Source organism: Rana temporaria, chromosome 4 (genome assembly GCF_905171775.1).
Source record: "Rana temporaria chromosome 4, aRanTem1.1, whole genome shotgun sequence".
In the NCBI taxonomy this organism is placed as follows: domain Eukaryota; kingdom Metazoa; phylum Chordata; class Amphibia; order Anura; family Ranidae; genus Rana; species Rana temporaria.
The window spans coordinates 330,645,545-330,670,518 of record NC_053492.1 but is presented as its reverse complement, the minus strand read 5'-3'; the positions used below and the strand labels follow the sequence as shown (position 1 = coordinate 330,670,518).

Sequence of the window (24,974 nt, the reverse complement as noted above, 5' to 3'; positions counted from 1 at the left end):
TTCTATTATACGGTTAGAGATTTGATGTTTTTTGAGCCATTCATTATTCTTTTAGCGATTCATAGGTCTGACGACATTACTTACTATTATATCATAACTAACCCCTTTTTTTTTTTTTTTTTTTTCCCCCCTTCCCCCCCCCCCCATCCTGGATCTGTGTGTCATGCAATCTTCTATTTGGTTTCTCACCTATCTACTTCTGTCATTCCCCGGACAAACTTCTCTGTAGATTTAAACACTTTCCACTTTTCCCAGATCGCCCTGTATTTGTCCTCTTCTCCTGTCTCTCTACAGGCAAGATACTCCATCTCTTCTACATATTCCATCCTTTCTATCCACTCTTTAATTGATGGCCTCTTTGGAAGTAACCAATTTTTTGGGATCAGGGCCTTTGCTGCGTTTAGCAACACTGGGACCAGAGTTGTTCCATATTGTTTTTTTTTTTTTTCAGTTCCGTGAAACAGACAGGTCAGCGGGCTACAGGGAATCCTTTCTCCTGTTATTTCTACCGTATATTCCACGATTTCTTTCCAGTATTCCTGTATTCTCGGGCAGTCCCACCATATGTGCATATTTGTTCCTTTTTGTTTACAATCTCTCCAACATAACTCTGAGTTATGTGGGTGAATCTTACTCATTCTTGATGGAGTCAAGTGCCATCGAACCATGCATTTATAGTTTGCTTCTATGGTGGTAATATCCGAAGCATAGTTGTATACTGCTCCTATCGTTTGTATTTTATCAATCTTTATGCCCAAGTCGTTTTCCCACTTTTCTAAGAAGGGAAGTGTGTCCTGGGTCTCGAGCTCCGTTAGTATCCCGTATGCTTTTGATATACCATGTTTCAGGGGCTTGTCCATATTACATATTTTTTCTATTGGGTGTAGTGTCTTGTCTTCCCTAATCGGTTGTGCTAGTGTGCTCACAAAGTGTTTTAGCTGCAAATACTCCCATTCACTCATCCTTTGTTCCCCTTCTCCTATCTTTATATCTTGTCTTAATTTAATTTTTCCCCGTGTGACAATGTCTTTTAATTTTTTCTCCCCCAATAACTTTCCAAAACGTGTTCCATTACCTGGTGGAAAAAAATTTGTGCCTGCTAATGGGATTAATGGGGAATTATACTCCCATTTTTCCCGTCTAAATAGTATATCCCACACTCTAAATACATTCCTTGTTATACTATGTGTATTTGTGCCCAATTCCCTCATTTTTGGTGGTATCCATATATTTCTATTTAATTGTGTGCTACTTAATTTTTCTTCCATTTGTACCCATTTTTTTTTTTGTGTGTGTATTTGACCATTCTATCAACCTAGCTAAATTAACTGCGAAATAATATCTTTTTATGTCAGGGAGCCCCAACCCCCCTCCTTTTTTTTTCCTGCTCAACAATGAATAGCTTAGTCTAGCCTTTTTACCTGCCCATATGTATTTCAAGATTACTGTTTTGATTACTTTAAAAAAACTTTGTGGTATTTTAATTGGGAGCATTTGAAGTTTGTATGTAATCTTCGGTAATATCATCATTTTAAACGCATTGATCTTACCTATCCAAGAAATGCGTTTTTTTGCTAGATTTTTCAGATCTTGATTAATGTCGTTAATTAAGGGGACAAAGTTAACCGAGTAAAGTTTTTCAAGTGTTGATGTAATTTTTATTCCTAAATATGTTATAGCTTCTTTCTCCCATGTAAATGGAAAATCTTTCTGTAGTTCTTCTGCTTCTTTTTTATCTATCCCCAAATTCAAAATTACTGTTTTAATCGGGTTTATTTTAAAATTTGATAGTTCACCGTATCTTTTTATTTCTTTTATGACATTAGGGAGGGAAACCCTAGGTTTGGTCAGATATAGGAGTATGTCGTCTGCGTACGCCGCCACCTTATGTTCTTCATCTCCCACTCTCACCCCCCCTATATCCGGGTTTTCCCGGATTTTTGCTAACAAAGGTTCCAGAGCTATTACATATAGGAGAGGTGAGAGCGGGCACCCCTGTCTGGTTCCATTTTTCATTTCGAATACAGACGACATACTCCCATTGACCTTCACCCTTGCCGTCGGGTGACTATATAAATTCTTTACCCATTTCATAAACCTTGGTCCCAGGCCTGCGTTCTGTAGAGTTTCCATCATAAACCCCCAGTCGACTCTGTCGAATGCTTTTTCAGCATCTAATGACATGAGTACGACTGGGGGTTTCTTTTTTGGATCGTGTTGTAACACCAACAGGGTCCTTATGCTATTATCTCTCCCTTCTCTGCCTATTACAAAGCCTGCCTGATCTGCGTTTATTAATTGCGGCATTAAACCCTTTATCCTAGTTGCTAATATTTTCGCATATACCTTCAGGTCTGCGTTTAGCAATGCTATTGGTCGATAGTTGGAGCACAGAGTTCCATCTTTTCCTGTTTTAGGGATAATAGAAATATTTGCCAATAGGGATTCTTTTCTCATTTCCTCTTCCTCTCCTATTTTATTAAAATAGTTACACATCTCTGGGACCAGGAGTTCTTTAAATTTTTTGTAATATTTAATCGGCAGGCCATCAGGGCCTGGACTCTTACCACTCGAGAAAGATGGTGGTAAGAGGTTCATTGAAGTGTTTTCAATCAGGTCTTGAAAACACCTGTGGATGTCATGGATCAGCAATAAAGCCTAATAAGCACCAATTAGGCAGCTTTAAAATGACTGTGATACTCAGCTCCTTCTAGACATTTACTGGTGTGGTTACAAACATGGTGAAGTCAAGAGAATGGTCCGGGAAGACAAGAGAAGAGGTGATTACTCTTCACAGGAAGGGCAATGGCTATAAGAAGATTGCAAAGATGTTAAACATACCAAGAGACACCATAGGAAGCATCATTCGCAAATTAAAGGCAAAGGGCACTGTTGAAACGCTACCTGGTCGTGGCAGAAAGAGGATGCTGACTTCGACTGCTGTGCGCTACCTGAAGTGTAGAGTGGAGAAAAGTCCCCGTGTGACTGCTGAGGAACTGAGAAAAGATTTGTCAGATGTGGGTACTGAAGTTTCTGCTCAGACAATACGGCGCACACTGCGTAATGAAGGCCTCCATGCCAGAACTCCCAGGCACACCCCCTTGCTGTCTCCAAAGAATAAGAAGAGTCGACTGCAGTATGCAAAAATCATGTGGACAAACCACAGAAGTTTTGGGATTGTGTTCTGTGGACTGATGAAACAAAATTAGAAGTGTTTGGGCCCATGGATCAACGCTATGTTTGGAGGAGGAAGAACAAGGCCTATGATGAAAAGAACACCTTGCCTACTGTGAAGCATGGCGGGGGGTCAATCATGCTTTGGGGCTGTTTTGCTTCTGCAGGTACAGGGAAGCTTCAGCGTGTGCAAGGTACCATGAATTCTCTTCAGTAACAGGAGATAGTGGATAACAATGTGATGCAGTCCGTCACAAACCTGAGGCTTGGGAGACGTTGGACCTTTCAACAGGACAATGATCCCAAGCATACCTCCAAGTCCACTAGAGAATGGTTGCAGATTAAAGGCTGTAACATTTTGGAGTGGCCATCGCAGTCACCAGACTTAAATCCGATTGAGAACCTCTGGTGGGACTTAAAGAAAGCAGTTGCAGTGCGCAAGCCTAAGATTGTGACTGAACTGGAGGCTTTTGCCCATGACGAATGGGCGAAGATACCCGTAGATCGCTGCAAGACACTTGTGTCAAGCTATGCTTCAAGTTTAAAAGCGGTTATAACTGTAAAAGGATGTTGTACTAAGTACTAAGATTGAATGTCAATTGGGGGTTGAATAAAACTGATAATGATGTGAGCACAGAAAAGACATTTGTGGTTATTTCATTATAAATGTTATGTTATATTTGTCTGACCTACACGTGCCTCTTTGATTTAATTGTAAGCAGGATGACAGGATGATCAAAATCAATGTCAAACTGGCCAAAACAATTTCAGTGGGGGTTGAATAATTTTGAATACAACTGTAGGTCTGTGTGGTCGTAGGGCCACTCACGTTCAGCGACTCTGGGCCGACCGGACCCCCCAGACGCCCTCACAACCCTAGAGGTTGGCGTCCGTTGTAATCTCCACAGAAAGGAAGAAACCACCTCCCGGACCGAAAAGTCAGGGATCCCAGCCACCAATTCAGAGAGACACTGACTAGGTGGTGTACCTGAATCATGTACCTGTACATGATTCAGAGACCAGAGATTCGTACCACTCGGACAGCATTTCCCTCTGGAAAAAAACACGAGCGTGGAACTGGGCATACGGAACCGCCTCGGAGGAGGCTACCCACAGACCTAGAATGTGCTTGCAAACGGAGAGACCAATTGCGTGATGTCAATAATCACCACCGACTGAAGAGTCTGCAAGTTCTCCAGGGAGAAAAAAGACCCTTGTCCGGAAGTCGTAGGCACTCCAAACTGAGTCGGAACCAGGCCCGACTCCAAATGTTTAACACCCACCCGAAATCACGGAGGGTCTGAAAAGCCACAGACACAACCTCTGAGTCAGGAAGTCGTCTAAGTAGCCACGACGGCAAAGCCTCGCTGTCCCAACAAGGAAGGATAAGTGCAAAACTCCTTGGTGAAAATCATTGGTGCTGGCGCCAGTTCAAAAGGAAGGCCCACAAGTGACCGTGGGCATCTCCATCGCGAGGCACAGAAAAACTCTATGACTTGCGCAAAGTGAAACAAGCATGTATGCGTCCTTATGTCCAAGGACGCCAGAAAGTCCCCCGGATGGAGCGCAGCTAAAAGCTATATAGGTAGCAGCCCCATGGTGGGTCGTACCTATGACCTTCTGCACCGAAGTGCAAGTGTCTACCCCACTAAACGAATGGATTCCGAGCGGACCTACCCATCATTCACAACGGCCTTTAGGTCCTTGAAGCCCAAAATCGGATGGGCCATGCCCATCCATGGGACCGAGCGCAGATTTGGATAGAGTCCCTCAAACCACTAGTCCTGCGAAAAAGATAAAATCACACCGCAGCTTAGCAAGTCCCATACTGCTCAAAGGCAGACCGAGCCGGGAGAGGGAGACACGAGGGAAGAAAACTGTTCAGTGGATCGGAAGGGACCCTATCTAGTACCCCGAAGATACCACCTCACAGACCCACTGTCGGAGAGCAGGGAGGTTCACCGAGCTGTTAACAGCAAAGGTGACCCCCCACTTCAGAGAGGGACAGGTGGAAGCTACATACATTGGCGTGTTCGGGTGCCGGCGCAATTGGCTTACGCACCCAGGGACGGATCAGCCCCCCAGCTGAGCCCTTGTCGGCCCAGGAGGTTCGCCTGCGGCCCCTGACTGACGGAAAAAGACCGCTTTGGAAAAAGACGGACCTGGCCCACGGCGGGGCCCCTTCCCCCTGGAAGCCTGAGGGAGGAGAGCGCTCTTCCCTCCAGTGACATCCTTGATAATGTCAACCAGCGAGGACCCAAAGGTCTCCCACCCAAAAAGGGTAAATCAGTCAGGGCGTATGTTAGAGGCCTGGCCAGCAGACCAGCATTCCAACCAGAGAAGGCGCCATCTCAGAAACCAAAGCCCTGGATATCAAGGGCGCGGCATCCAGTGAAACATCACAGACATATACAGGGCCCTGGACCCACAGGTCCGTTAGCCTAACAACTTCGGGAGAGAGTCGGCGCTCCTCCACAGTATGGTTCAAAATGCCCACTCAGTGAGCGACTGGGATCCAGAGTAGTGGATACAATAGGCCACAAGACAGACCCCAGCATGATAGACATGGAACGGGTCAGAACTTCGGATCTTCTCAGTCAAATCCATACAAGCGGGGGTGTCCCGCAATAGGGGGGGTGGTCACCTATACATGACCCCTGAAGGGTCCACCACCGGAGGAGAAGCCCACTCTTAAAAGGCTCCCCTCAAGGGGCACCGAGCCGCCAGGCAGTGAGGGACTACAAAAGCCCTCAGTGGCTTTTCTCATTCCGCGTTTTTAAAAATTAGCAAGAAAGGGCACAGAAGGAAAACCTACACAGAGCGGTCTGATTTGTGTGATCCCAAAAAAAAGACAGAGCCCTCAGCGGAAACCCAGCTGCACTATCCAGCCACAGGGAGTCCCGTACAGCAGTGAGAAGCGCACCTCTAAGTGCCTTATCCTGCACCCTCAGGTATCTGGTCCATGGCTCCATCTGTGACAGAGCATTCCCCAGGGGATAAGAGGGGGGGCGGGAGGAGTCCACTCCTTTGAGCCCTGCCCGTCCGCAGTCCCCCACCCTGGCACCAAGGTGTCCAGGACAAACAGTAAAAAAAAAAAAAACATTTGTTGGATCCCAGGTGGGGAAGGACCAGATACTGACTCCAATAGAGCAACCCATACACATAGTGTGCATGTACAAAATGCCATTGATTTACAGAAGCTCCAGTGCCCTATGCAGGGCAACTCACCCTTCGCTGCGCTGGTCGGGGGTACCCAGGGGACTTACCGAGGAGGAGACTGCCCAGCGCGCCATCCGCCCACAGCACACGGCGTGTAGGGAGGAAAAAACACTGAGGAGACTGCAGCATCCGAGGGACTTGTGTGTACCATAGGATTCAGCACTAGGGGTCAGCCAAGATGGCCGCCGAACGTCCTCGGAGCGCGGATACGGCAAAATGGCCGCCAATGGGAGTTTTCAATGCAATTGAAAACCACCCCAAAAATGGCGCCAGAGCCGGTCGAATGGCGGCAAAACGCAGCATTTAAACAGCAAAAGCCTCTAAGGCTTTTAAAAGTGTAACAAAAAAATAAAAATACACACAGAAACCTCACAGAAAAACTCAGGCCAGACACAGTCCCCTCAGGGATGCCCCCCCCCCCCCCCGACAGCGGCAAATGTTTGCAATGCAGCAGAGGGAAAGGAGCAGGGGAGGGAGGAGAAAAGGCCCCCATACCCCAGGAATGCCCAGCCGTACCAACCCACGTAAGCGGGAGGGACTGTACTTTTACCTCAGAGCGAGCATTCGCTGACGCATTCCTGACAGAACTACAACCGCAATGGAGGTAGCTGTCGGCCCGATCCACTGTGAGTGAGACAACACCACAGCCCAGTCATATGTGGACCTCGGAGCAAAGCTCACTGGCCACCTCAGGAGTCATGAGGTATGGCGTGGCAGACCAAGCCTCTTTGCAAAGGTGTGTCCACGCATGCTGGTCGGACTGAGAAGACTACAAGGATCTATAATATCCAGCCTGTCTCTCAGCCGACAGTTGAAAGAAGATTCTTTAAGAAAATATTAAAAGAAAAGAAAATTTCTCCTCAAGGCGCTGGGCCCAAAGGGAGCCATACGTCCATCTCCTTTGCTAGGCAGAACGAAACTGAGGCTGCATGCTGCAGTGAGGAGGGTTATGTCTGGAGGGACCGCCCCCTGGGCGGGGCTGTTCAACTCTGTTAATGTAACATGTATTTAACTATTTAACATGTTTCTGCCTAGTCCTCTCCTGTAAACAGGGAACATAACCCACTTGTCAAGACTTAAGGAGCTGTGTCCGTCCATGGACGATAAGAGAAAAAACGTTTTTAAAAACGTCATTTAAAATGGTGTGTGGGCTGCACATCGTTTTTCAATTTCTGAAAAACGACAAAAAAAAAAAAAAAAAAAAAAAAAATCATACATGCTGCATTTAACGTTGTTTTAAAAAAAGTTAGTTTTTCGGGTTGTAAAAAATGTCGTGTGTGGGCTAAAACAAGCAATTTATGAGACTGGAGCGCTCGTTCTGGTAAAACTACCGTTCATAATGGTGTAACCACATTCATCACGCTGTCAGACAAAAAAGCGCAAATCTTCTTTTACTAACAAGGAATCAGCTAAAGCAGCCCAAAGGCGAATAGAACTTCCCCCTTTCGCCCCATTCACACCTAGGCGTTTTGTCGCCTGTAGTGTGACGCCGCAGCAGCCCCGAGACGCTGGAGGGATGAAAACACATTGCCCTCTATGGAGATGGTTCACATCTCCACGCCGAACGCCTGAAAAAAAGTCCCGGACCTTTTTTTCAGGCGGCTTTCGGCATAGGAGATGTGAACCATCTCCATAGAGGGGGTGAGGCTGCATTCACAATCGCTGCGTTTTGTCGCCGCAAATCGCGGTACAAAACGCCACGATTTTGTACGCCTAGGTGTGAATGCAGCCTTAGAGTGCTGTTGTACGTCACCGCGCTTTGTTAATTTTTTTAAAAACGATGGTGTGTGGGCAACGTCGTTTTTAATGATGAAGTTGGAAAAACTTTGTTTTTTTGGACATGCTGAAAAACTTTGTTTTCTTTCATGCCGAAAAATGATCATGTGTACGCGGCATAAGAGTTACAATGATGTTTCTACTTATCTACTAGCACGATTAATTGTGCAGCTCTAACGCGAGTACAAATAAAATATTTACACACTTCAAAATGTTATATAAAACTTAATATAATTAAATCTATGAATTGTAAGAAAACATTCTGAAAGGTTCTTACCGTACTGTTGGTAGCCATCCACAAAACGGATCATTGCAGATTAAAAAAAAAAAAAAAAAAAAAAAAAAAAGTTAAGGAAATACAAAAAACAAACAAAAAATAAAAAACTGAATTCATTAAATAGAAAACTATGTTTTTGGCTTTTTTTTGGTATTAGACCAGTTTTATATCGGTTTATATAGTCTATTGACTGCTGGTTCCCTTTGCAGGAACGCCAGCCAGCTGTAGAACTAATCTGTGTATTCTGACAGCAGCAGAGTTGATTTATTGTACACACAGTGAAAATACTACATTAACCACTTAAGACCCGGACCAAAATGCAGCTAAAAGGACCTTGCCTCTTTTTGCGATTCAGCACTGCATAGCTTTAACTGACAATTGTGTGGTCGTGCGACGTGGCTCCCAAACAAAATTGGCATCCTTTTTTCCCCACAAATAGAGCTTTCTTTTAGTGGTATTTGATCACCTCTGCGGTTTTTATTTTTTGCACTATAAACAAAAATAGTGACAATTTTGAAAAAAACTGCAATATTTTTTACTTTTTGCTATAATAAATATCTCCCAAAAATAAATTTATATATATATATATATATATATATATATAAATTTTCCTCAGTTTAGTTTCTACCTATTTTTGGTTAAAAAAAAAATAAAAAAAAAATAAATAAAATTGCAATAAGCGTTTATCGGTTGGTTGCAGTTTGGGAGTTAACCACAGGGGGCGCTGTTGGGGTTATGAGTTCCCCGAAGTGTGTTTACAACTGTAGGGGGGTGCGGCTGTAGGTGTGACGTCATCGATTGTGTCCCCCTATAAAATGGATGACACGATCGATGCTGCCACCACAGTGAAGAACGGGGAAGACGTGTTTACACACGGCTCTCCCCATCTTCAGCTCCGGGAAACGATCGCGGAACTCCAGCGGCGATCGGGTCCATGGGTCCCCACGGCTGGGCTTAAAGAGCAACGTACCTATACGTTGATGTGCCCAGCCGTGCCATTCTGCCGACGTATATGGGCGTGAAGGGGTCCTTAAGTGGTTAAAGGGGTTGTAAAGGTAAATGTTTTTTCACCTTAAAGCATCCTATGCATTAAGGTGAAAAAACATCCGATGGTACCGGGCCCAAAATTTAAGAAAGGATACAGTCCTTTGAGTTGCTTTGCAAACAAAAAGCATCATACAAAGCAGGGCTGTGGAGTCGGTAGATAAATGTTCCGACTCCTCAGTTTTATGTACTTCCGACTCCCCGACTCCTCTGTATTAATATGCGAATGTATTTTATACATTCCTTGAGGGAAAGAAACGCAACCTACCACAGGACTACTGTCTGGGAAGCCAACAGTCTACTGTATTGCACAGTTTAAGCAAAAGACAAACACAATGAAAACAAAGTTTTTTATTCCAAAACATGATTTTCCTAGGAGAATCCCATAGTCATGTTTAAAGTTTAAGCGAACAATCGGAGTTTACAAGTTTTTATAGCCTTAGCTAAATGACAGCAGTTTTTCCAATGGTTTACAGCTTCAGTCTTAAACTATTGGCCCTCCATTCCCTTCACTTATACAAGTGTCTCACTCTCTAGTCCTGCAAAAAACATATTTATTTAATCCCTTATCAGTGAGAGGCTAGGTTACACATGGACGCTGCGTTCCCTGTAAAAGCAGAACACAACACTATGGAAAGTATAAGTATTGCAGCTCCTAATTGTGCGTTGCGTGCCATATAGTGAAGCACATGAAAAGCATGCTTCTTCACGGTCACTTAACGTGTTCGTTTTGCGGTTACGTGAGGCACTGCATGCATTGGTCTTTATTCTTACAGTAGAGAAGTCATTAATTATAACTTTTTGTGAATTGGGACATTTAAACTTTTTTTTTTTCAATCTAAATTTAGTAGGAGTCGAGTCAGAGTCGGTGCATTGTTTTCCGACTCCGACTCCAGGTACCCAAAATTTCCCCCGACTCCGACTCCACAGCCCTGATACAAAGCCAATAGAAATATATAAAAACTTTTTTGTACCAGTGTCTAGCTCTGCGGGACATTAACCACTTAAGACCCGGACCATTATGCAGGTAAAGGACATGGCCCCTTTTTGCGATTCAGCACTGTGTCGCTTTAACTGGCAATTGCACGGATTGTGCAACGTGGCTCCCAAACAAAATTGGTATTTGATCACCTCTGCGGTTTATTTTTCGCGCTAACAAAAATAGAGCGACAATTTTGAAAATTCAATATTTTTTACTTTTTGCTATAATTTGATTGGTTTGCACAAAATAGGGGATAGTTTTATGGCATTTTTATTAAAATATTTTTTTTTACTACTAATCAGCGATTTTTTTCATGACTGCGACATTATGGCGGACACATCGGACACTTTTGACACATTTTTGGGACCATTGTCATTTTCACAGCGAAAAGTGCTATAAAAATGCACCGATTACTGTGAAAATGACAATGGCAGTGAAGGGATTAACCACTAGAGGGCGCTAAAGGGGTTAAGTGTGCTTGATGTGCCAAGTCACTGGTCGTCGGTTTGTTTACACTCACCTCTCCCCGTTCTTTAGCTCCTGTGACCCGATTACGGGACACCGGCAGCGATCGGTCGCGGAGCTCCGGACCGGGTCGCGAGCACGCCGCGCTCACAACCGATGCCTGGGTTCTTAAAGGGGACGTACATGTATGCCCTTGTGCCCAGCCATTCTGTCGACGTATATCCGTGCGGCGGTCCTTAAGTGGTTAAAGATGGCTTCGTCATTTGGATGCTGAAGTCCACGCCTCCCATATAAAGATTAGTCATGAGGCTTTTCAACTACGCCAGATGCTGTGTTAATTTGTACTGTCGTGTCTGGGTGAATAGGACAGGATGAATACATCCTGTTTGTCCTTCCACTTCACTGAGTATTTCTTTATTCAGCAAGCAGGCTTTCTTCCCCTATCCAACTGGGGTGTTAACAAGCCATTGGGGAAAGCCTTGGGGATTAGATTGCACAGTGCCACAGCACGCTTCTATAAAAATTGTTCACGTACAAATAGTGTCCCTTTAGGAACAAGGATGACACCAAGTCCCATACTATCTTGCCACTGCTCCCCATGTAGTCTGGGAATCCAGAGGGCTCCACTTCACTGTCTTTTCTCTTGTAGCTATATGTATTGCCTGTGGCTCCTTCACAGAGCTTACACAATTTGACATCATATCTGGCATGCTTTTCAATAATTCATTCTTTTTTGTAGGTATGAATTTGGGATGGTGGCAATGTATTGTTAGGCATGAATGAATGAAATGAATGAAAAAACTTATATAGCGCGGCACATGCAAACTGAATCACTTCTGGGCGCTTGATGTTTCGTGTCTCATGACATCAAAAGAGCAGAGTTTTGATCTGTCTTCTGAAAGTCAGGTGGTTTTCCTCCAACCGAATGCTGGTTGGTAAAGCGTTCCATAGTCTCGGACCTTGAAAAGCAAACCTTCTTTCTCCTTTGGACTTGTATTTGGTTTTTGGCACCTTGACCAGATTTTGGTCAGTGGATCGCAGAACGCGATTAGAATTGTGAGGTTCTATCTTGTCGCAAAGATATTGCGGCGCCTTCCCATGGATGCACTTATGTGTCAGGCAGAGTGCTTTAAATACAATTCTGTCTTTTACTGGCAGCCAGTGAAGGGTTCTCAACGAAGGTGAGATTGATTCCCATGTCCTTTTCCCAGTCACCAGTCTGGCGGCTGTATTCTGAACGACTTGCAGACGGGAGATTTGGTACTTTGGGAGTCCGAGGTACAGGGCGTTAGCATAGTCCAGTCTGGAATTCACGATTGTTCCCACCACGACTGCTACGTCTTCTTTGGGGATAAATGGAATAAGTCTGCGTAGTAGGCGCAACAAATGGTGCGATCCGCTAACTACTGACCCTATTTGTGCGTCCATTGTCATGAAGGTGTCAAAAATGACTCCTAGACTTTTGACTTTGGAGCTAGGGGTGATGATTTGGCCCAGAATGGGCGGCGGTGTCCAGGTTGTTGCCAGTTGACTCTTTCGGCTGGCGTGAAACATAAGAAGTTCTGTTTTGGAACTGTTGAGTTTAAGATAACTCTTAGTCATCCAGTTTTCTATCGAAGAGAGACATTTCTCTAAACTGAGATGATGATCCTTTTTGTTGCAGATGCGAAAATACAGTTGCGTATCGTCTGCATAAGAGTGATAGAGTAGTTCTTGGCTACTGATAATATCAAAGAGAGGGCGAAGATAGATGTTGAAAAGCACCGGTGACAGGGGGGATCCTTGGGGGACTCCACATGGCACCGTGCGTTTTTCCGACGTGAAAGATCCCAGTTTCACTGTTTGTGATCGGTTTTCAAGAAAGGAGGAAAACCATGGTAAATCACCTTCTGCGATTCTGGCTACCTCGGCCAGTCGCATCAGTAACATTTTGTGGTCTACTGTGTCAAAGGCTGCGCTTAGGTCCAGCAGAACCAGGAGACAGGATTCTCCCTCGTCTGCGGCCTCGAGGGCATCGTCCCATATTTTGAGTAAGGCCGTTTCTGTCCCGTGTCCGGGACGGAAACCTGATTGAAATGGATCGAGTAGATTGTGGGTATCCAGATGCTGTTGCAGCTGTTGTACCACTACTTTCTCCATTATCTTGGAGAGAACATTTAGGCCTGTTATGGGGCGGCATAAAGAGCAAGTTAGTCCACAATCAGATTATAGAGGTCTTCGGTGAAAACCAGCTGTTTATTGGGGGGGGGGGGGAAATACAACAGTTGTTGCTGAATCTGGGGGCAGCTAAATCAGGTTTGCAAGCACCTCTGGAAGAATACAATGGGCTCTATTGGGCCTGTGCTCAAATTCTTGGTGGCTGCATTCTGCTACTAGTACTAGCCATCATATCCAAAACGCAAGTGCTGACAGCAATTGGAGCTGATCCTGCTAACACTGCATTACTGGGGACACTCTGCGATAAGGTGATATTCTTTTTTTATTTTTATAAATTATTTTTTGAAAAAACATTGTGATATGTCCACGAAAAAACGGACGTTACTTACCGGTAACGGTGTTTCTATGAACCTTCCAGGACGGCACCCGAGAGATGATGGCTCCTCCCCACAGGAAACACAATCACTTAACAATTTAAAAGTCCCCACCCTTCCCCTTGATCCTCAGTATGAATTAGAGTAGTCCTGAACTGGTTCACAAGGGACATTGTTCCGTATAGGTACTTACCACCTAGCGTTTAGCTTATCTTTTCCCTCCACATAGGGCGGGAAGTAGGCCTGCCGTCCTGGAAGGTTCATAGAAACACCGTTACCGGTAAGTAACGTCCGTTTTCTCTCATCACCTTCCAGGACGGCACCCGAGAGGATAGACGAGTAACCAACAGGCCTACTTTAGGGTGGGACCCTTGCCTGCAAGGTCTTTTGCTAGATGTCAGAATCTAATTTTATTTCACCACTTCCACTTCCTAGTGTGTGATGAGGGTATCCTAGCTGGATCATGAAAATGACCTGCAGGTCTGCTCCACCTATGCTCCTGTCTCCTCTTTGGATGCAGAGTCTAGGTGGCACGTGCTCTTAAAGAAAAAAATTCTGAGAGCTTGAGTATTCTTTAGGATAGAAAGGTTGGCTGCGCCAATATTCTAGCCATCGTGGTTGATAGTGTCTGCAAAGCTGCATAAGACCATCCAAAGTTTAGTCAGAGATTTGTTCTGTGAAACAAAGACCTACTTTGACCAACCCAGAAAAAAAACAACATGTGGTTTTAAGCCACTAGTCTGTACAGGAGAATGGTTTAGAAAGAAACAGGGTCTCCCGACGTACAATCCTTGTGGGTCCCCCTTTTTTGTTTGCCATAGTCCTGGTGAAACAGGGAAATAAACCCACTCAAGGATACTAGATTAAGGGAAGTCTATTCCCTTCACTCAAATGACTGGACAGGTATGTGACCAAGCAGGGCGTTTGGTGTGCTCCTGCACTCCCTTTAGTCCACCTGTCCACCTCCATTCATTGGAATGCATGTGACTTTATAGCGAGGACACTTATTGGTCAGTGTCTGGACCACAGGATGCCTTGGCGTGGCTCGTTCGTGTGTCCGCCAATACGTGTGGACAAACTCCTGTCTCCAACGTACACTGCTAGACCGGACAAAAACAGCTGCTCTGCAAGCCGGTTGACAAGCAGGTCCCATCCTGGTCATTCCCCATTTCTGGGTTCCTTCCCATCTGAATACCGACATGTCAGATGTGAGATTGTTCTATATACCCTAGGCTCCTTATAACCCTGCGAGTCGATCATTAAACTACGCAGAAAGGAGCCTGTTACGAAATTGCGAGTAACCACTGCATTCATTGGTATATAACAGAAAAGAACAAAGGTGTCGGGGAAAGAAAACTTTTCACCGCCCCCCGCGTATAATATGCAGATACATTTTACCCTATAATCTCAGGGTAAACCCATGAGTGCCACACGCCAACAGAATACAGTATTCTGTAAAAATCCAGTGTTTGAGGTCATGATCCACTCCACGCACCAAGGAGTGTTAAGTTAAGCAGATCCCTACCACAAGGGACCAATGCCATAGTAGGAGTAAAAGATGAATATTGGTTATTCATATCCAGTTCGTCCAAGGGGGTGACATGAAGGACATACACTGAGCTATAAAGCTCGGATCGGGAGAACCAGTCAGAAAGAATCCTGATGCTGAATTTTTTAGGCAAACAGCCCCTAACAGCGTAACCCCTTTCCTACTAAAAAGAACCTACTAGGTGATTTTATGACCTCCTTCCAGTGTCCTATAACCCTACTGGGTTCAGGTCTAGGGAATGTCTCTGGCATGCCTAGAAGTAAAGGCCCGCAATCAGAAATCCTGTTCCTTCCATGTGAATGGAAAATAAGGTCTGAAATAAAGTGACCGAAATGAAGTGACCAAAATGTCCCAGATATACAGGTCCTAGATCTTGTATCTCCGAAGGACAGCAAGCTCAGACTTAATATGGAAAGACAGATAAACACCCCCAGCCTCCACTGCTGTGTTTTCTGATATACAGACACCTGTAGAATAGAGAAGACACAACCAACCTTAGGTGTGTATTTCTCATATGTAGTAAGATACCATATAACCTAAGCCCAGAGAAAGGACAGAAGCTCCAAGTGTGAGCTTCTGATGCTTAATAGGTTTATAGGTCCTGTATCCAACAGAGAGGCCACTAGCCAATCTGGAGTTTTATTTTTTTTTTTATTTTTTTGAGTAATAAACAACGCAGAGGACACAGACACCTTCTACTGCTGTGTTTTATTTATGTGCAGCGACCCAAGGTAATAGATTCAGGACAGGAGGACAAGAACCACTATAGTGTTGTCTATTCCTGACTGACCGCAGTACGGTCTTCCAATCAACAGAAAATAATACTAGCACCTATAGTATATCTCTGATGATCATAGAAAAAAAAAGGGATTTTTATTAACAGCTTACCTGTAAAATCCTTTTCTTGTAGTACATCACGGGACACAGAGCAGCATAGCCATTACATATGGGTTATATAGTGTACCTTCAGGTGATGGACACTGGCACTCTCCGACAGGAAGTTCCCTCCCTATATAACCCCCACCCATAGTGGGAGTACCTCAGTTTTGTAGCAAGCAATATGCATCCCAAAATTCCCCATAAGAGGGGTGGGAGCTCTGTGTCCCGTGATGTACTACAAGAAAAGGATTTTACAGGTAAGCTGTTAATAAAAATCCCTTTTTCTTTATCGTACATCACGGGACACAGAGCAGCATAGCCATTACATATGGGATGTCCCCAAGCAATGCTCCATGAGGGGAGGGAGACAACCAGAAAAAAACAAACAAGAGGTGCCACCGGACAAGAGGAGATTAAACTGCGGCCCGCAGTACCGCCTGCCCAAAGGCTGAATCAGCGTTCCTCCTAACGTCCATTTGATAAAATTTTGCAAATGTGTGGACAGATGACCAGGTTGCTGCCCTGCAGACCTGAGCCATAGGGACCTGGTGATACGCTGCCCAAGAGGCACTTATAGCTCTAGTGGAATGAGCCTTAACCGATAAGGGTGGACTCTTCCCCTTCAGGCCATAGGCCTGAATAATCGTCTGCCTAATCCACTTAGCAATAGTGGCCTTAGACGCTGCCTGGCCCTTCTTGGGCCCTTCCGGCAGAATGAATAAGACGTCCGTCTTACGAATCTGGGCTGTAGCTTCCAAGTAAATCTTTACAGCTCTAACTACATCCAAGGAATGTAGTAACCTCTCTTCCTTAGAAGAAGGCTTTGGAAAAAATGATGGAAGAATCACATCTTGATTAAGGTGAAAATTTGATACCACCTTAGGTAGGAAGGACGGAAGCGGCCGCAAAACGACCCTGTCCTTATGCAATAATAAATAAGGTGCCTTACATGACAAGGCTGCCAACTCCGACACCCTTCTGGCGGATGCCATGGCCACCAGAAACACTAGTTTCCTAGTCAAAAGGACCAAAGGAATCACGGACAAGGGCTCAAAGGGCTGCCTTTGCAAGGCCGATAGAACCAAATTTAGATCAAGGATACAGGGGAGCTTTAATCGGGGGATTCACCCGAATAACACCTTGTAAAAAGGATTTCATTAAGGAATGGGCAGCCAACGATCTCTGGAAGAAGACCGACAAGGCAGACACCTGCCCCTTGATTGTGCCGACCGCCAAACCTTTTTCCACTCCCAATTGTAAAAACTCCAGGATTCTCCCAATAGTATATTTGCGGGGATCCCATTTCCTGGTTTCACACCAGGTAATATAGGCCTTCCACACCCTATAGTATATTAACCTGGAAACTGGTTTTCTTGCGTTTATAAGGGTAGAAACGACCTGCCCTGAAAGGCCTCTGTTTCTGAGAATCAGGGACTCAGCCGCCAGGCCGTTAAATTTAGGGCCTGTAAGGCAGGGTGGTAGAATGGCCCTTGTGAGAGGAGGTCCGGACGTAGAGGGAGGACCCAAGGCTCCTCTACGGTCATCCTTTTGATCAAGGAGTACCAAGGTCTTCGGGGCCACGCTGGGGCCACTAGAATCGCTGGCTTGCGTTCCCTTTGAATTCTGTGAAGAAGACGGGGTAGCATCCGTATTGAAGGGAAGGCATAGATTAGCGCAAACTGATGCCAAGGACACACCAAGGCATCTGTCCCGTAGGCCAATGGATCCCTCGTTCGAGAGACAAAGTTTGCTACCTTGGCATTGAATCTGGACGCCATAATGTCCACCTCCGGAGTACCCCACTTCCGGCAAATGACCTGGAACACTTCGGGATGGAGGGACCACTCCCCTGGGGACATCTGTTGGCGGCTGAGGAAGTCCGCTTGCCAATTGTCCACCCCGGGGATAAAGATAGCTGAGATGCAGGGGACATGGGCTTCTGCCCATGAAAAGATCCGATCTACCTCCCTTTGGGCTGCCTGACTCCTGGTGCCACCCTGGTGGTTTATATAAGCTACGGCAGTGGCATTGTCGGATTGTACCCTTACCGAGTCCACTCTGGACTGGGGCAGGAAGATCCGTTGTTGTCTTGTCCACCACACCCCCCTAGCCAATTGATCCAGGGTTGCACCGATCGCCGTTAAGGGGTCAGGAAGGAATTTTTTCCCCCGATCGCTGCAGATTGGCACAGCACGCCTGGGGTTTTTCGCCTTCCTCTGGACCAATCGGGGAGAGAAGACTCAACGAGTGACGCCTCACTTGGACAGTCTTCCACCCATCACGTCCGGCGTCTCGCGGCTCTTCCCGCATCCGCGCCAGACCAGGCCTCATTCGCGGCCACCGCAATTAGGAAAGACTGACGACAATGTGACTGGCGACAATGGCTAATCTGCGATACTCTGCGGACTCTATTCGGGGTCTGAGACAATTTGCAACAGCATTACCAGCCGTCACCAAAAAGGCCTTAAAAATAGAGCAACTTTTGAGATTCGATCGACGATCGACCATCAAAAATTTTAACTATTTAACCCAGCTCGAGCACATATCATGTGCTTTGATCAACACAAGATCGGCAGTAAAACACCGATTAGAAATCCACGATTTCTTACTACAAAATGATCTAGACTGCCTCTTTATTACAGAAAGCTGGCTCTCAGACGACTGCAACACCATTCTCGGAGAATTGGTGCCAGAAAACTATCACATTATAACGGAAAACAGAATAGGGCAAAGAGGAGGAGGCCTGGCGGTGATCCACAAGAATCGCATTACAATCACTAAGCCAGCCCTTCAAAATCCTCTTCCATTCATGGAAACCCTTACTCTTCAACTTCAAACTTCCCCCCAGGAGACTGTTCACATTCTCCTCTGCTATAGGCCACCTGGGCCAAAATCGCAGTTTTTGCCATCATTAACGGAGTTTATATCCACTTATACCCTTAACAGCAAACACCTTTTGCTGCTCGGGGACTTTAATCTGTGGGCCAACTCCGCACAGGATCCCATTGCGGACGCCTGCATTGATCACCTGGAGGGATTAGGGCTACAGCAACTTATAAGCGGGCCAACACATGCTTCAGGTCACACACTCGACCTAATTTTCAGACAAAATCTGAAAATAAGCATTTTAGAAAATGAACCATTGCCATGGACAGACCACCATGCAATTAATTTCATAATCTCCAAAATTCCCCCAGTGATAAAAGCACCCAAGCCGGTGACAATACACTGGGCTAGATCTCAGAAGAAGCTCCATTCGGAACTCTTCAAATCTACCTTGGGAAACAGAATCAAAACAATCCATCCACATCAAACAGCCGCAGATACACTGGATGCCATAAACGCAGCCCTGCTACAGTCAGCCGATTTAGTAGCACCGAAACGCAAAGCCTGCATCCGAAAAAGAAAGTCCGGCTGGTTCAACAACCAGCTGTCGCTTCTGAAGCAAGAGCGCAGAAGGGCGGAAGCCGCCTGGAAAAGAAGTCCTGCAGAGGATAACCTCATCATCTACAAGGCAATAACAACACGATATCATAAAGAAATCTTCAAAGCCAAGAAACATCATTTTTCTATGGCGATTAACAGCGCCCTAAACCGCCCCCGCGAACTCTTCAAGATGGTCACCCAGACCATGAATCCAGGATGTCTTGAAGTCCCCAACTCAAACACCCAAGAGTTCTGCAATGAACTATCGGATTTCTTCATCAACAAAATTGAAAGAATCCGGGAAAGCATCATGCAAAACAATACCCCCCTCAACCCCACCGTCAATCAACCACAAAACACCCACAGAAACGCTCTACAATCAACAAAGTTCACTCTGGAACCGATCTCCATCGATACCACAAAAAATATCATTGGTGCTTTGCGGAACAGCACATCGCCCAATGATATCATCCCCACCAAACTGCTGAAGGAATGTGCCGACATCCTGGCACCACCCATCACACAGCTTATAAACCAGTCATTTAAGGAAGGCACAGTGCCATCCCTGTTGAAAGAGGGCACAATCCAGCCCATCTTGAAAAAACCTAACCTGGATCCCAAGGACCCAACTCACCGCCGTCCCATAACAGGCCTAAATGTTCTCTCCAAGATAATGGAGAAAGTAGTGGTACAACAGCTGCAACAGCATCTAGATACCCACAATCTACTAGATCCATTACAATCAGGCTTCCGTCCCGGACACGGGACAGAAACGGCCTTACTCAAAATATGGGACGATGCCCTCGAGGCCGCAGACGAAGGAGAATCTTGTCTCCTGGTTCTGCTGGACCTAAGCGCAGCCTTTGACACGGTAGACCACAAACTGTTACTAATGCGACTAGCCAAGGTAGCAGAAGTCGCAGAAGGTGATTTACCATGGTTTTCTTCCTTTCTTGAAAACCGATCACAAACAGTTAAATTGGGTTGTTTCACGTCGGAAAAGCGCACGGTGTCATGTGGAGTCCCCCAAGGATCCCCCCTGTCACCGGTGCTATTCAACATCTATCTTCGCCCTCTCTTTGATATTATCAGTAGCCAAGAACTACTCTATCACTCTTATGCAGACGATACGCAACTGTATTTTCGCATCTGCAACAAAAAGGATCATCATCTCAGTTTAGAGAAATGTCTCTCTTTGATAGAAAACTGGATGACTAAGAGTTATCTTAAACTCAACAGTTCAAAAACAGAACTCCTTATGTTTCACGCCAGCCGAAAGAGTCAACTGGCAACAACCTGGACACCCCCGCCCATTCTGGGCCAAATCATCACCCCTAGCTCCAAAGTCAAAAGTCTCGGGGTCATCTTCGACACCTTCATGACAATGGACGCACAAATAGGGTCAGTAGTCAGCGGAGCGCACCATCTGTTGCGCCTACTACGCAGACTTATTCCATTTATCCCCAAAGAAGACGTAGCAGTCGTGGTGGGAACAATCGTGAATTCCAGACTGGACTATGCTAACGCCCTGTACCTCGGACTCCCAAAGTACCAAATCTCCCGTCTGCAAGTCGTTCAGAATACGGCCGCCAGACTGGTGACTGGGAAAAAAAAAATGGGAATCAATCTCACCTTCGTTGAGAACCCTTCACTGGCTGCCAGTAAAAGACAGAATTGCATTTAAAGCACTCTGCCTGACACATAAGTGCATCCATGGGAAGGCTCCGCAATATCTTTGCGACAAGATAGAACCTCACAATTCGAATCGCGTTCTGCGATCCACCGACCAAAATCTGGTCAGGGTACCAAAAACCAAATACAAGTCCAAAGGAGAAAGAAGGTTTGCTTTTCAGGGTCCTAGACTATGGAACGCTTTACCAACCAGCATTCGGTTGGAGGAAAACCACCTGACTTTCAGAAGACGGATCAAAACTCTGCTCTTTTGATGTCATGAGACACGAACAACTAGCGCCCAGAAGCGATTCAGTTCGCATGCGCCGCGCTTTATAAGTTTTTCATTCATTCATTCATTCATTCATTCATTCATTCATTCATTCATTCTTGTATCTAAAATCAGACCTAGATACTCCAACCTTCTTGTGGGCTGTAAAGCCGATTTGTCCCGGTTTAGAACCCAACCCAGGGACTCTAGGCAGTTTACTGCTAGCAACACTGCCCGATTTAGACCGGCCGCTGAGTGGTCGACTACCAGAAGATCGTCTAGGTAGGCCATGATCAGAATGCCCTGTTCCCTTAGGATGGCTAATACGGGGGCCAGGATCTTCGTAAAAACCCGAGGGGCCGTGGCTAGTCCGAACGGAAGAGCCACGAACTGATAATGCCGATAGTTTAGGGCAAAACGCAGATACCTGTAATGGCCTGGGAAAATCGGAACGTGCAGGTATGCGTCCTTTATATCGATGGAGGCCAAGAACTCCTTTCCTTGGAGGGCGGCCACCACCGAACGAATGGACTCCATTCGAAAAGACCGGACTCTTAAAAAGCGGTTTAATAACTTTAGGTCCAGAATAGGCCTGACGTCGCCGTTTGGCTTCGGGACAACGAAGAGGTTTGAGTAAAACCCTTGTCCTTGCTCCCCTGCTGGTACTTCCATAATCACTCCTTGAGATAGGAGTCGCTCTAGGGCGGACAGAAGCGATGCCTGCCTCTGAGGGTCGCCTGGAAGTCTTGACATTTGAAAGTGAGGAGGGGGGAACTCCCGAAACTCCAGCTTGTACCCCTGAGTTACTGAGGACAGAACCCATTGGTCGGTAACTTGGGCCCCCCACAACTCCGAGAACAACCGGAGTCTTCCCCCCACTCGAGAGAGTGGGGGCGCCCCTTCACAAGGCTGCCTTAGGGGCAGCCTTAACCGGCTTACGGTTCCACGGTCTCTTGTTCCCTGCAGCTTGCCCCTGGGGCCTGTTTGCAGCTGCGCGTCCAGGAGGCCGTCGATACTGCCTAGAGAATGAGGGCCCTGGAACTGGAGAGGTTGGGCGCTTAAAAGAGGGACCTCGGAACCTTTTCTTAACCGGCAAAAGGGTGCTCTTACCACTAGAGATCTTTTGAATATATTTGTCAAGATCTTCTCCAAACAATCTCTCTCCTTGAAAGGAGAATCCTGTAAGGAGTTTTTTGCAGGGGGTTTCTGCAGACCAGTTCTTTAACCAAAGTAATCTTCTCATGTGGACCAAATACAGGGATAGGCGGGACGCCTGTTGGATTGAATCCTTGATAGCGTCTACCGCGAAACATAAGGCTCTAGGTAGATCGGCTAAGTCCTGAGCCTGTTGAGCCGGGAGGTCCTTTAGGGCCTGCTTGGCCTGGTCTTTTAAAGCCTGGCAGACGCCAATGGCAGCTACAGCTGGCTGGACCACTGCCCCCGCTGTGGAAAAGGATGCCTTTAGTAAGGTCTCAAGCCTTTTATCCACAGGATCTTTGAACATGTGAATATTGTCCACTGGACATGTTAAAGCTTTATTGACACATGATATGGCTGCGTCAACAGTGGGGACAGCCCATTTTTTTGAAAACTCCTCCTCTAAAGGGTACATAACTGCGAACCTTTTAGGAGGCAAAAAAATCCTGTCTGGCTTAACCCAGTCCTGAAATATCAGGTCCTTTAACAAAGGATGGACCGGGAACACCAGGTTGGCTTGGGGCGCTTTTAGGGAGCCCAATGAGGACACAGCGGAGGCCAGAGGCTGAGGCAAAGGCATTTTAAAAGCTGACCGCACCATATCCGTTAAGGACTGAACCCACAATTTTTCTGCGTGAGAAGCTGAAAAAGGTTCTTCTATAGTAGAATCTTCAGAACCCAAATGGTCCAGATGATCCTCAGCCTGGTCTCCTGTATCTTCCAATTCCTCAGTGGAAAGGACATCTTCCTCAGGAGATTCAAACCTGGGAGACGGGGACCTAGCCCGCTTCTTCCCGGATAAAGAGGCCGTAATAAGAGCGGCCATCCTCTTTTCAAATCCACCCAAGGTGGAGGCTAACATCTCTTCCGTGACATAGGAAGGAGTTGGTTGAATAGGGCCCGCCATAGCACCTAGCAACCCCGATGGCTCACCCAGGGCAGCAACCTCCGGATCCTCCGGGGAGGTAGGGGCAGGTGGATTCTGGGAAATATCCTCCGAGCCCGATGGGGAACCCTTCGGCTTTTTAACACCTTTAGCATTTTTAGCGTTCCCTGCACCCTTAGGAGCCATAATAACAAATCTGAGATACTCCGCTAATATACAACTAACTGTAATAGCTGGAGAAAAACACACATTTAAATAAATGAGGAAAAAAATTTAGGCTAGGGTAATGTTAGACAGAAACTAAACTTCCCAAAACCTAACAAGAGATAGCAATATTGAGCCCCAAGGGCTTAATCATATCCTAATATTGCTTCCCTTAATGCTGGGCTAAGAGAGTACCAAATACTAAGTACTCTGACTGCTACTTAGTACACCGGCTTTTCAGAGAAAATATGAGCTTAAACAGCTCTTTAGCAAGGTGTGTACAAAAAAACGGCCACTAGGTGTCACTGTGTCAGCATAACATAGGCAAACCTATCCTGCTCAGCTCAGCATCGCTGCTCCGTGTCCCTTCACAGCCTTCAGCAAACTGACAGGCTAAATAGAGTTTTTCCCTCTGATGTACAGAGGGGAGGGAACTCCCTGGGCGTCCCCCGCCCCTCCACGCAGCGTCGGCGCCTATAACAGTGCGCGCGCACGCTCCCGACGCCGCTCTCAGGAAGCAGGAAGCAGAATCCATGTGGGGAGAGGAGCCCGGGAGCTGCTGGAGACACACAGATATCAGGAAGTAAGTAATTTAAACCTGACATGCTCCCTTTTACATTTCATGGAGCAAAACACCTTGTAGCAGCAGCAGCAGTCTATTAGCCCAGCCAGAGGAACAGTATACCTGGGTGTTTGAGCCATCCAGTCATGCAGACTTTGTGGTTTCTCTTTTAGCCCATGCACAGAGGCATAAAAAAGGCTTTTCCCCAGAGTCCCCTGTGGGGAGCCCACTGACAAACCAAGTTCCGTAGGCCCCCCGCTTACCTTTCCACGCCGCAGGGTATTGCTCATGCAAGAGGCCCAATCTTCCCCCTTCACCGTGGGTATGGTCATAGACCTTCAGGGACCGGGGTCCAAGTCAGGAACACCACACACCTGGACCTATACAGCACTACTGGCAGCAGGTATTCATAGGTTAAAAAACCCAGTCCTGGAACCCAGAGTCCAGCCCTCCAAGGAGAGGCATTATAGGCAAAACCCCATCCACGAATTGGGGCCCGGGTACCGTCCACTTTGGCTATGAAGCACCTTGGACGGATCCGGTCGGCTGGCCCTGGTCCCAAGGACAAACTGCAGGCACAACCTTCAACGTGCACCAACACCTAAGACACTGGCGAAAAAACTGAGGTACTCCCACTATGGGTGGGGGTTATATAGGGAGGGAACTTCCTGTCGGAGAGTGCCAGTGTCCATCACCTGAAGGTACACTATATAACCCATATGTAATGGCTATGCTGCTCTGTGTCCCGTGATGTACGATAAAGAAAAACAAACAGTCGCATGGCCAGTATGACCAAAAGGACATATGCGGCCTCAACCGTGTATTGCTGGTGTTATACTCCCTGCAGTCATAACTAGCAGA

The 24,974-nt window shown here is 46.3% G+C and overlaps 1 protein-coding gene across 2 annotated transcripts in view; it reads right to left on the bottom strand.

Annotated features, from left to right (window-relative positions):
• The window catches only part of MPC1 (mitochondrial pyruvate carrier 1), a 130,312-nt gene that overhangs the window by 78,526 nt on the left and 26,812 nt on the right, over positions 1 to 24,974 (bottom strand). For both annotated transcript variants that reach the window (XM_040350721.1, XM_040350720.1), the window contains exon 2: positions 8,447 to 8,450. In XM_040350721.1, coding sequence (XP_040206655.1) covers positions 8,447 to 8,450 — 4 coding nt within the window. The remainder of the gene's footprint in view (positions 1 to 8,446; positions 8,451 to 24,974) is intronic.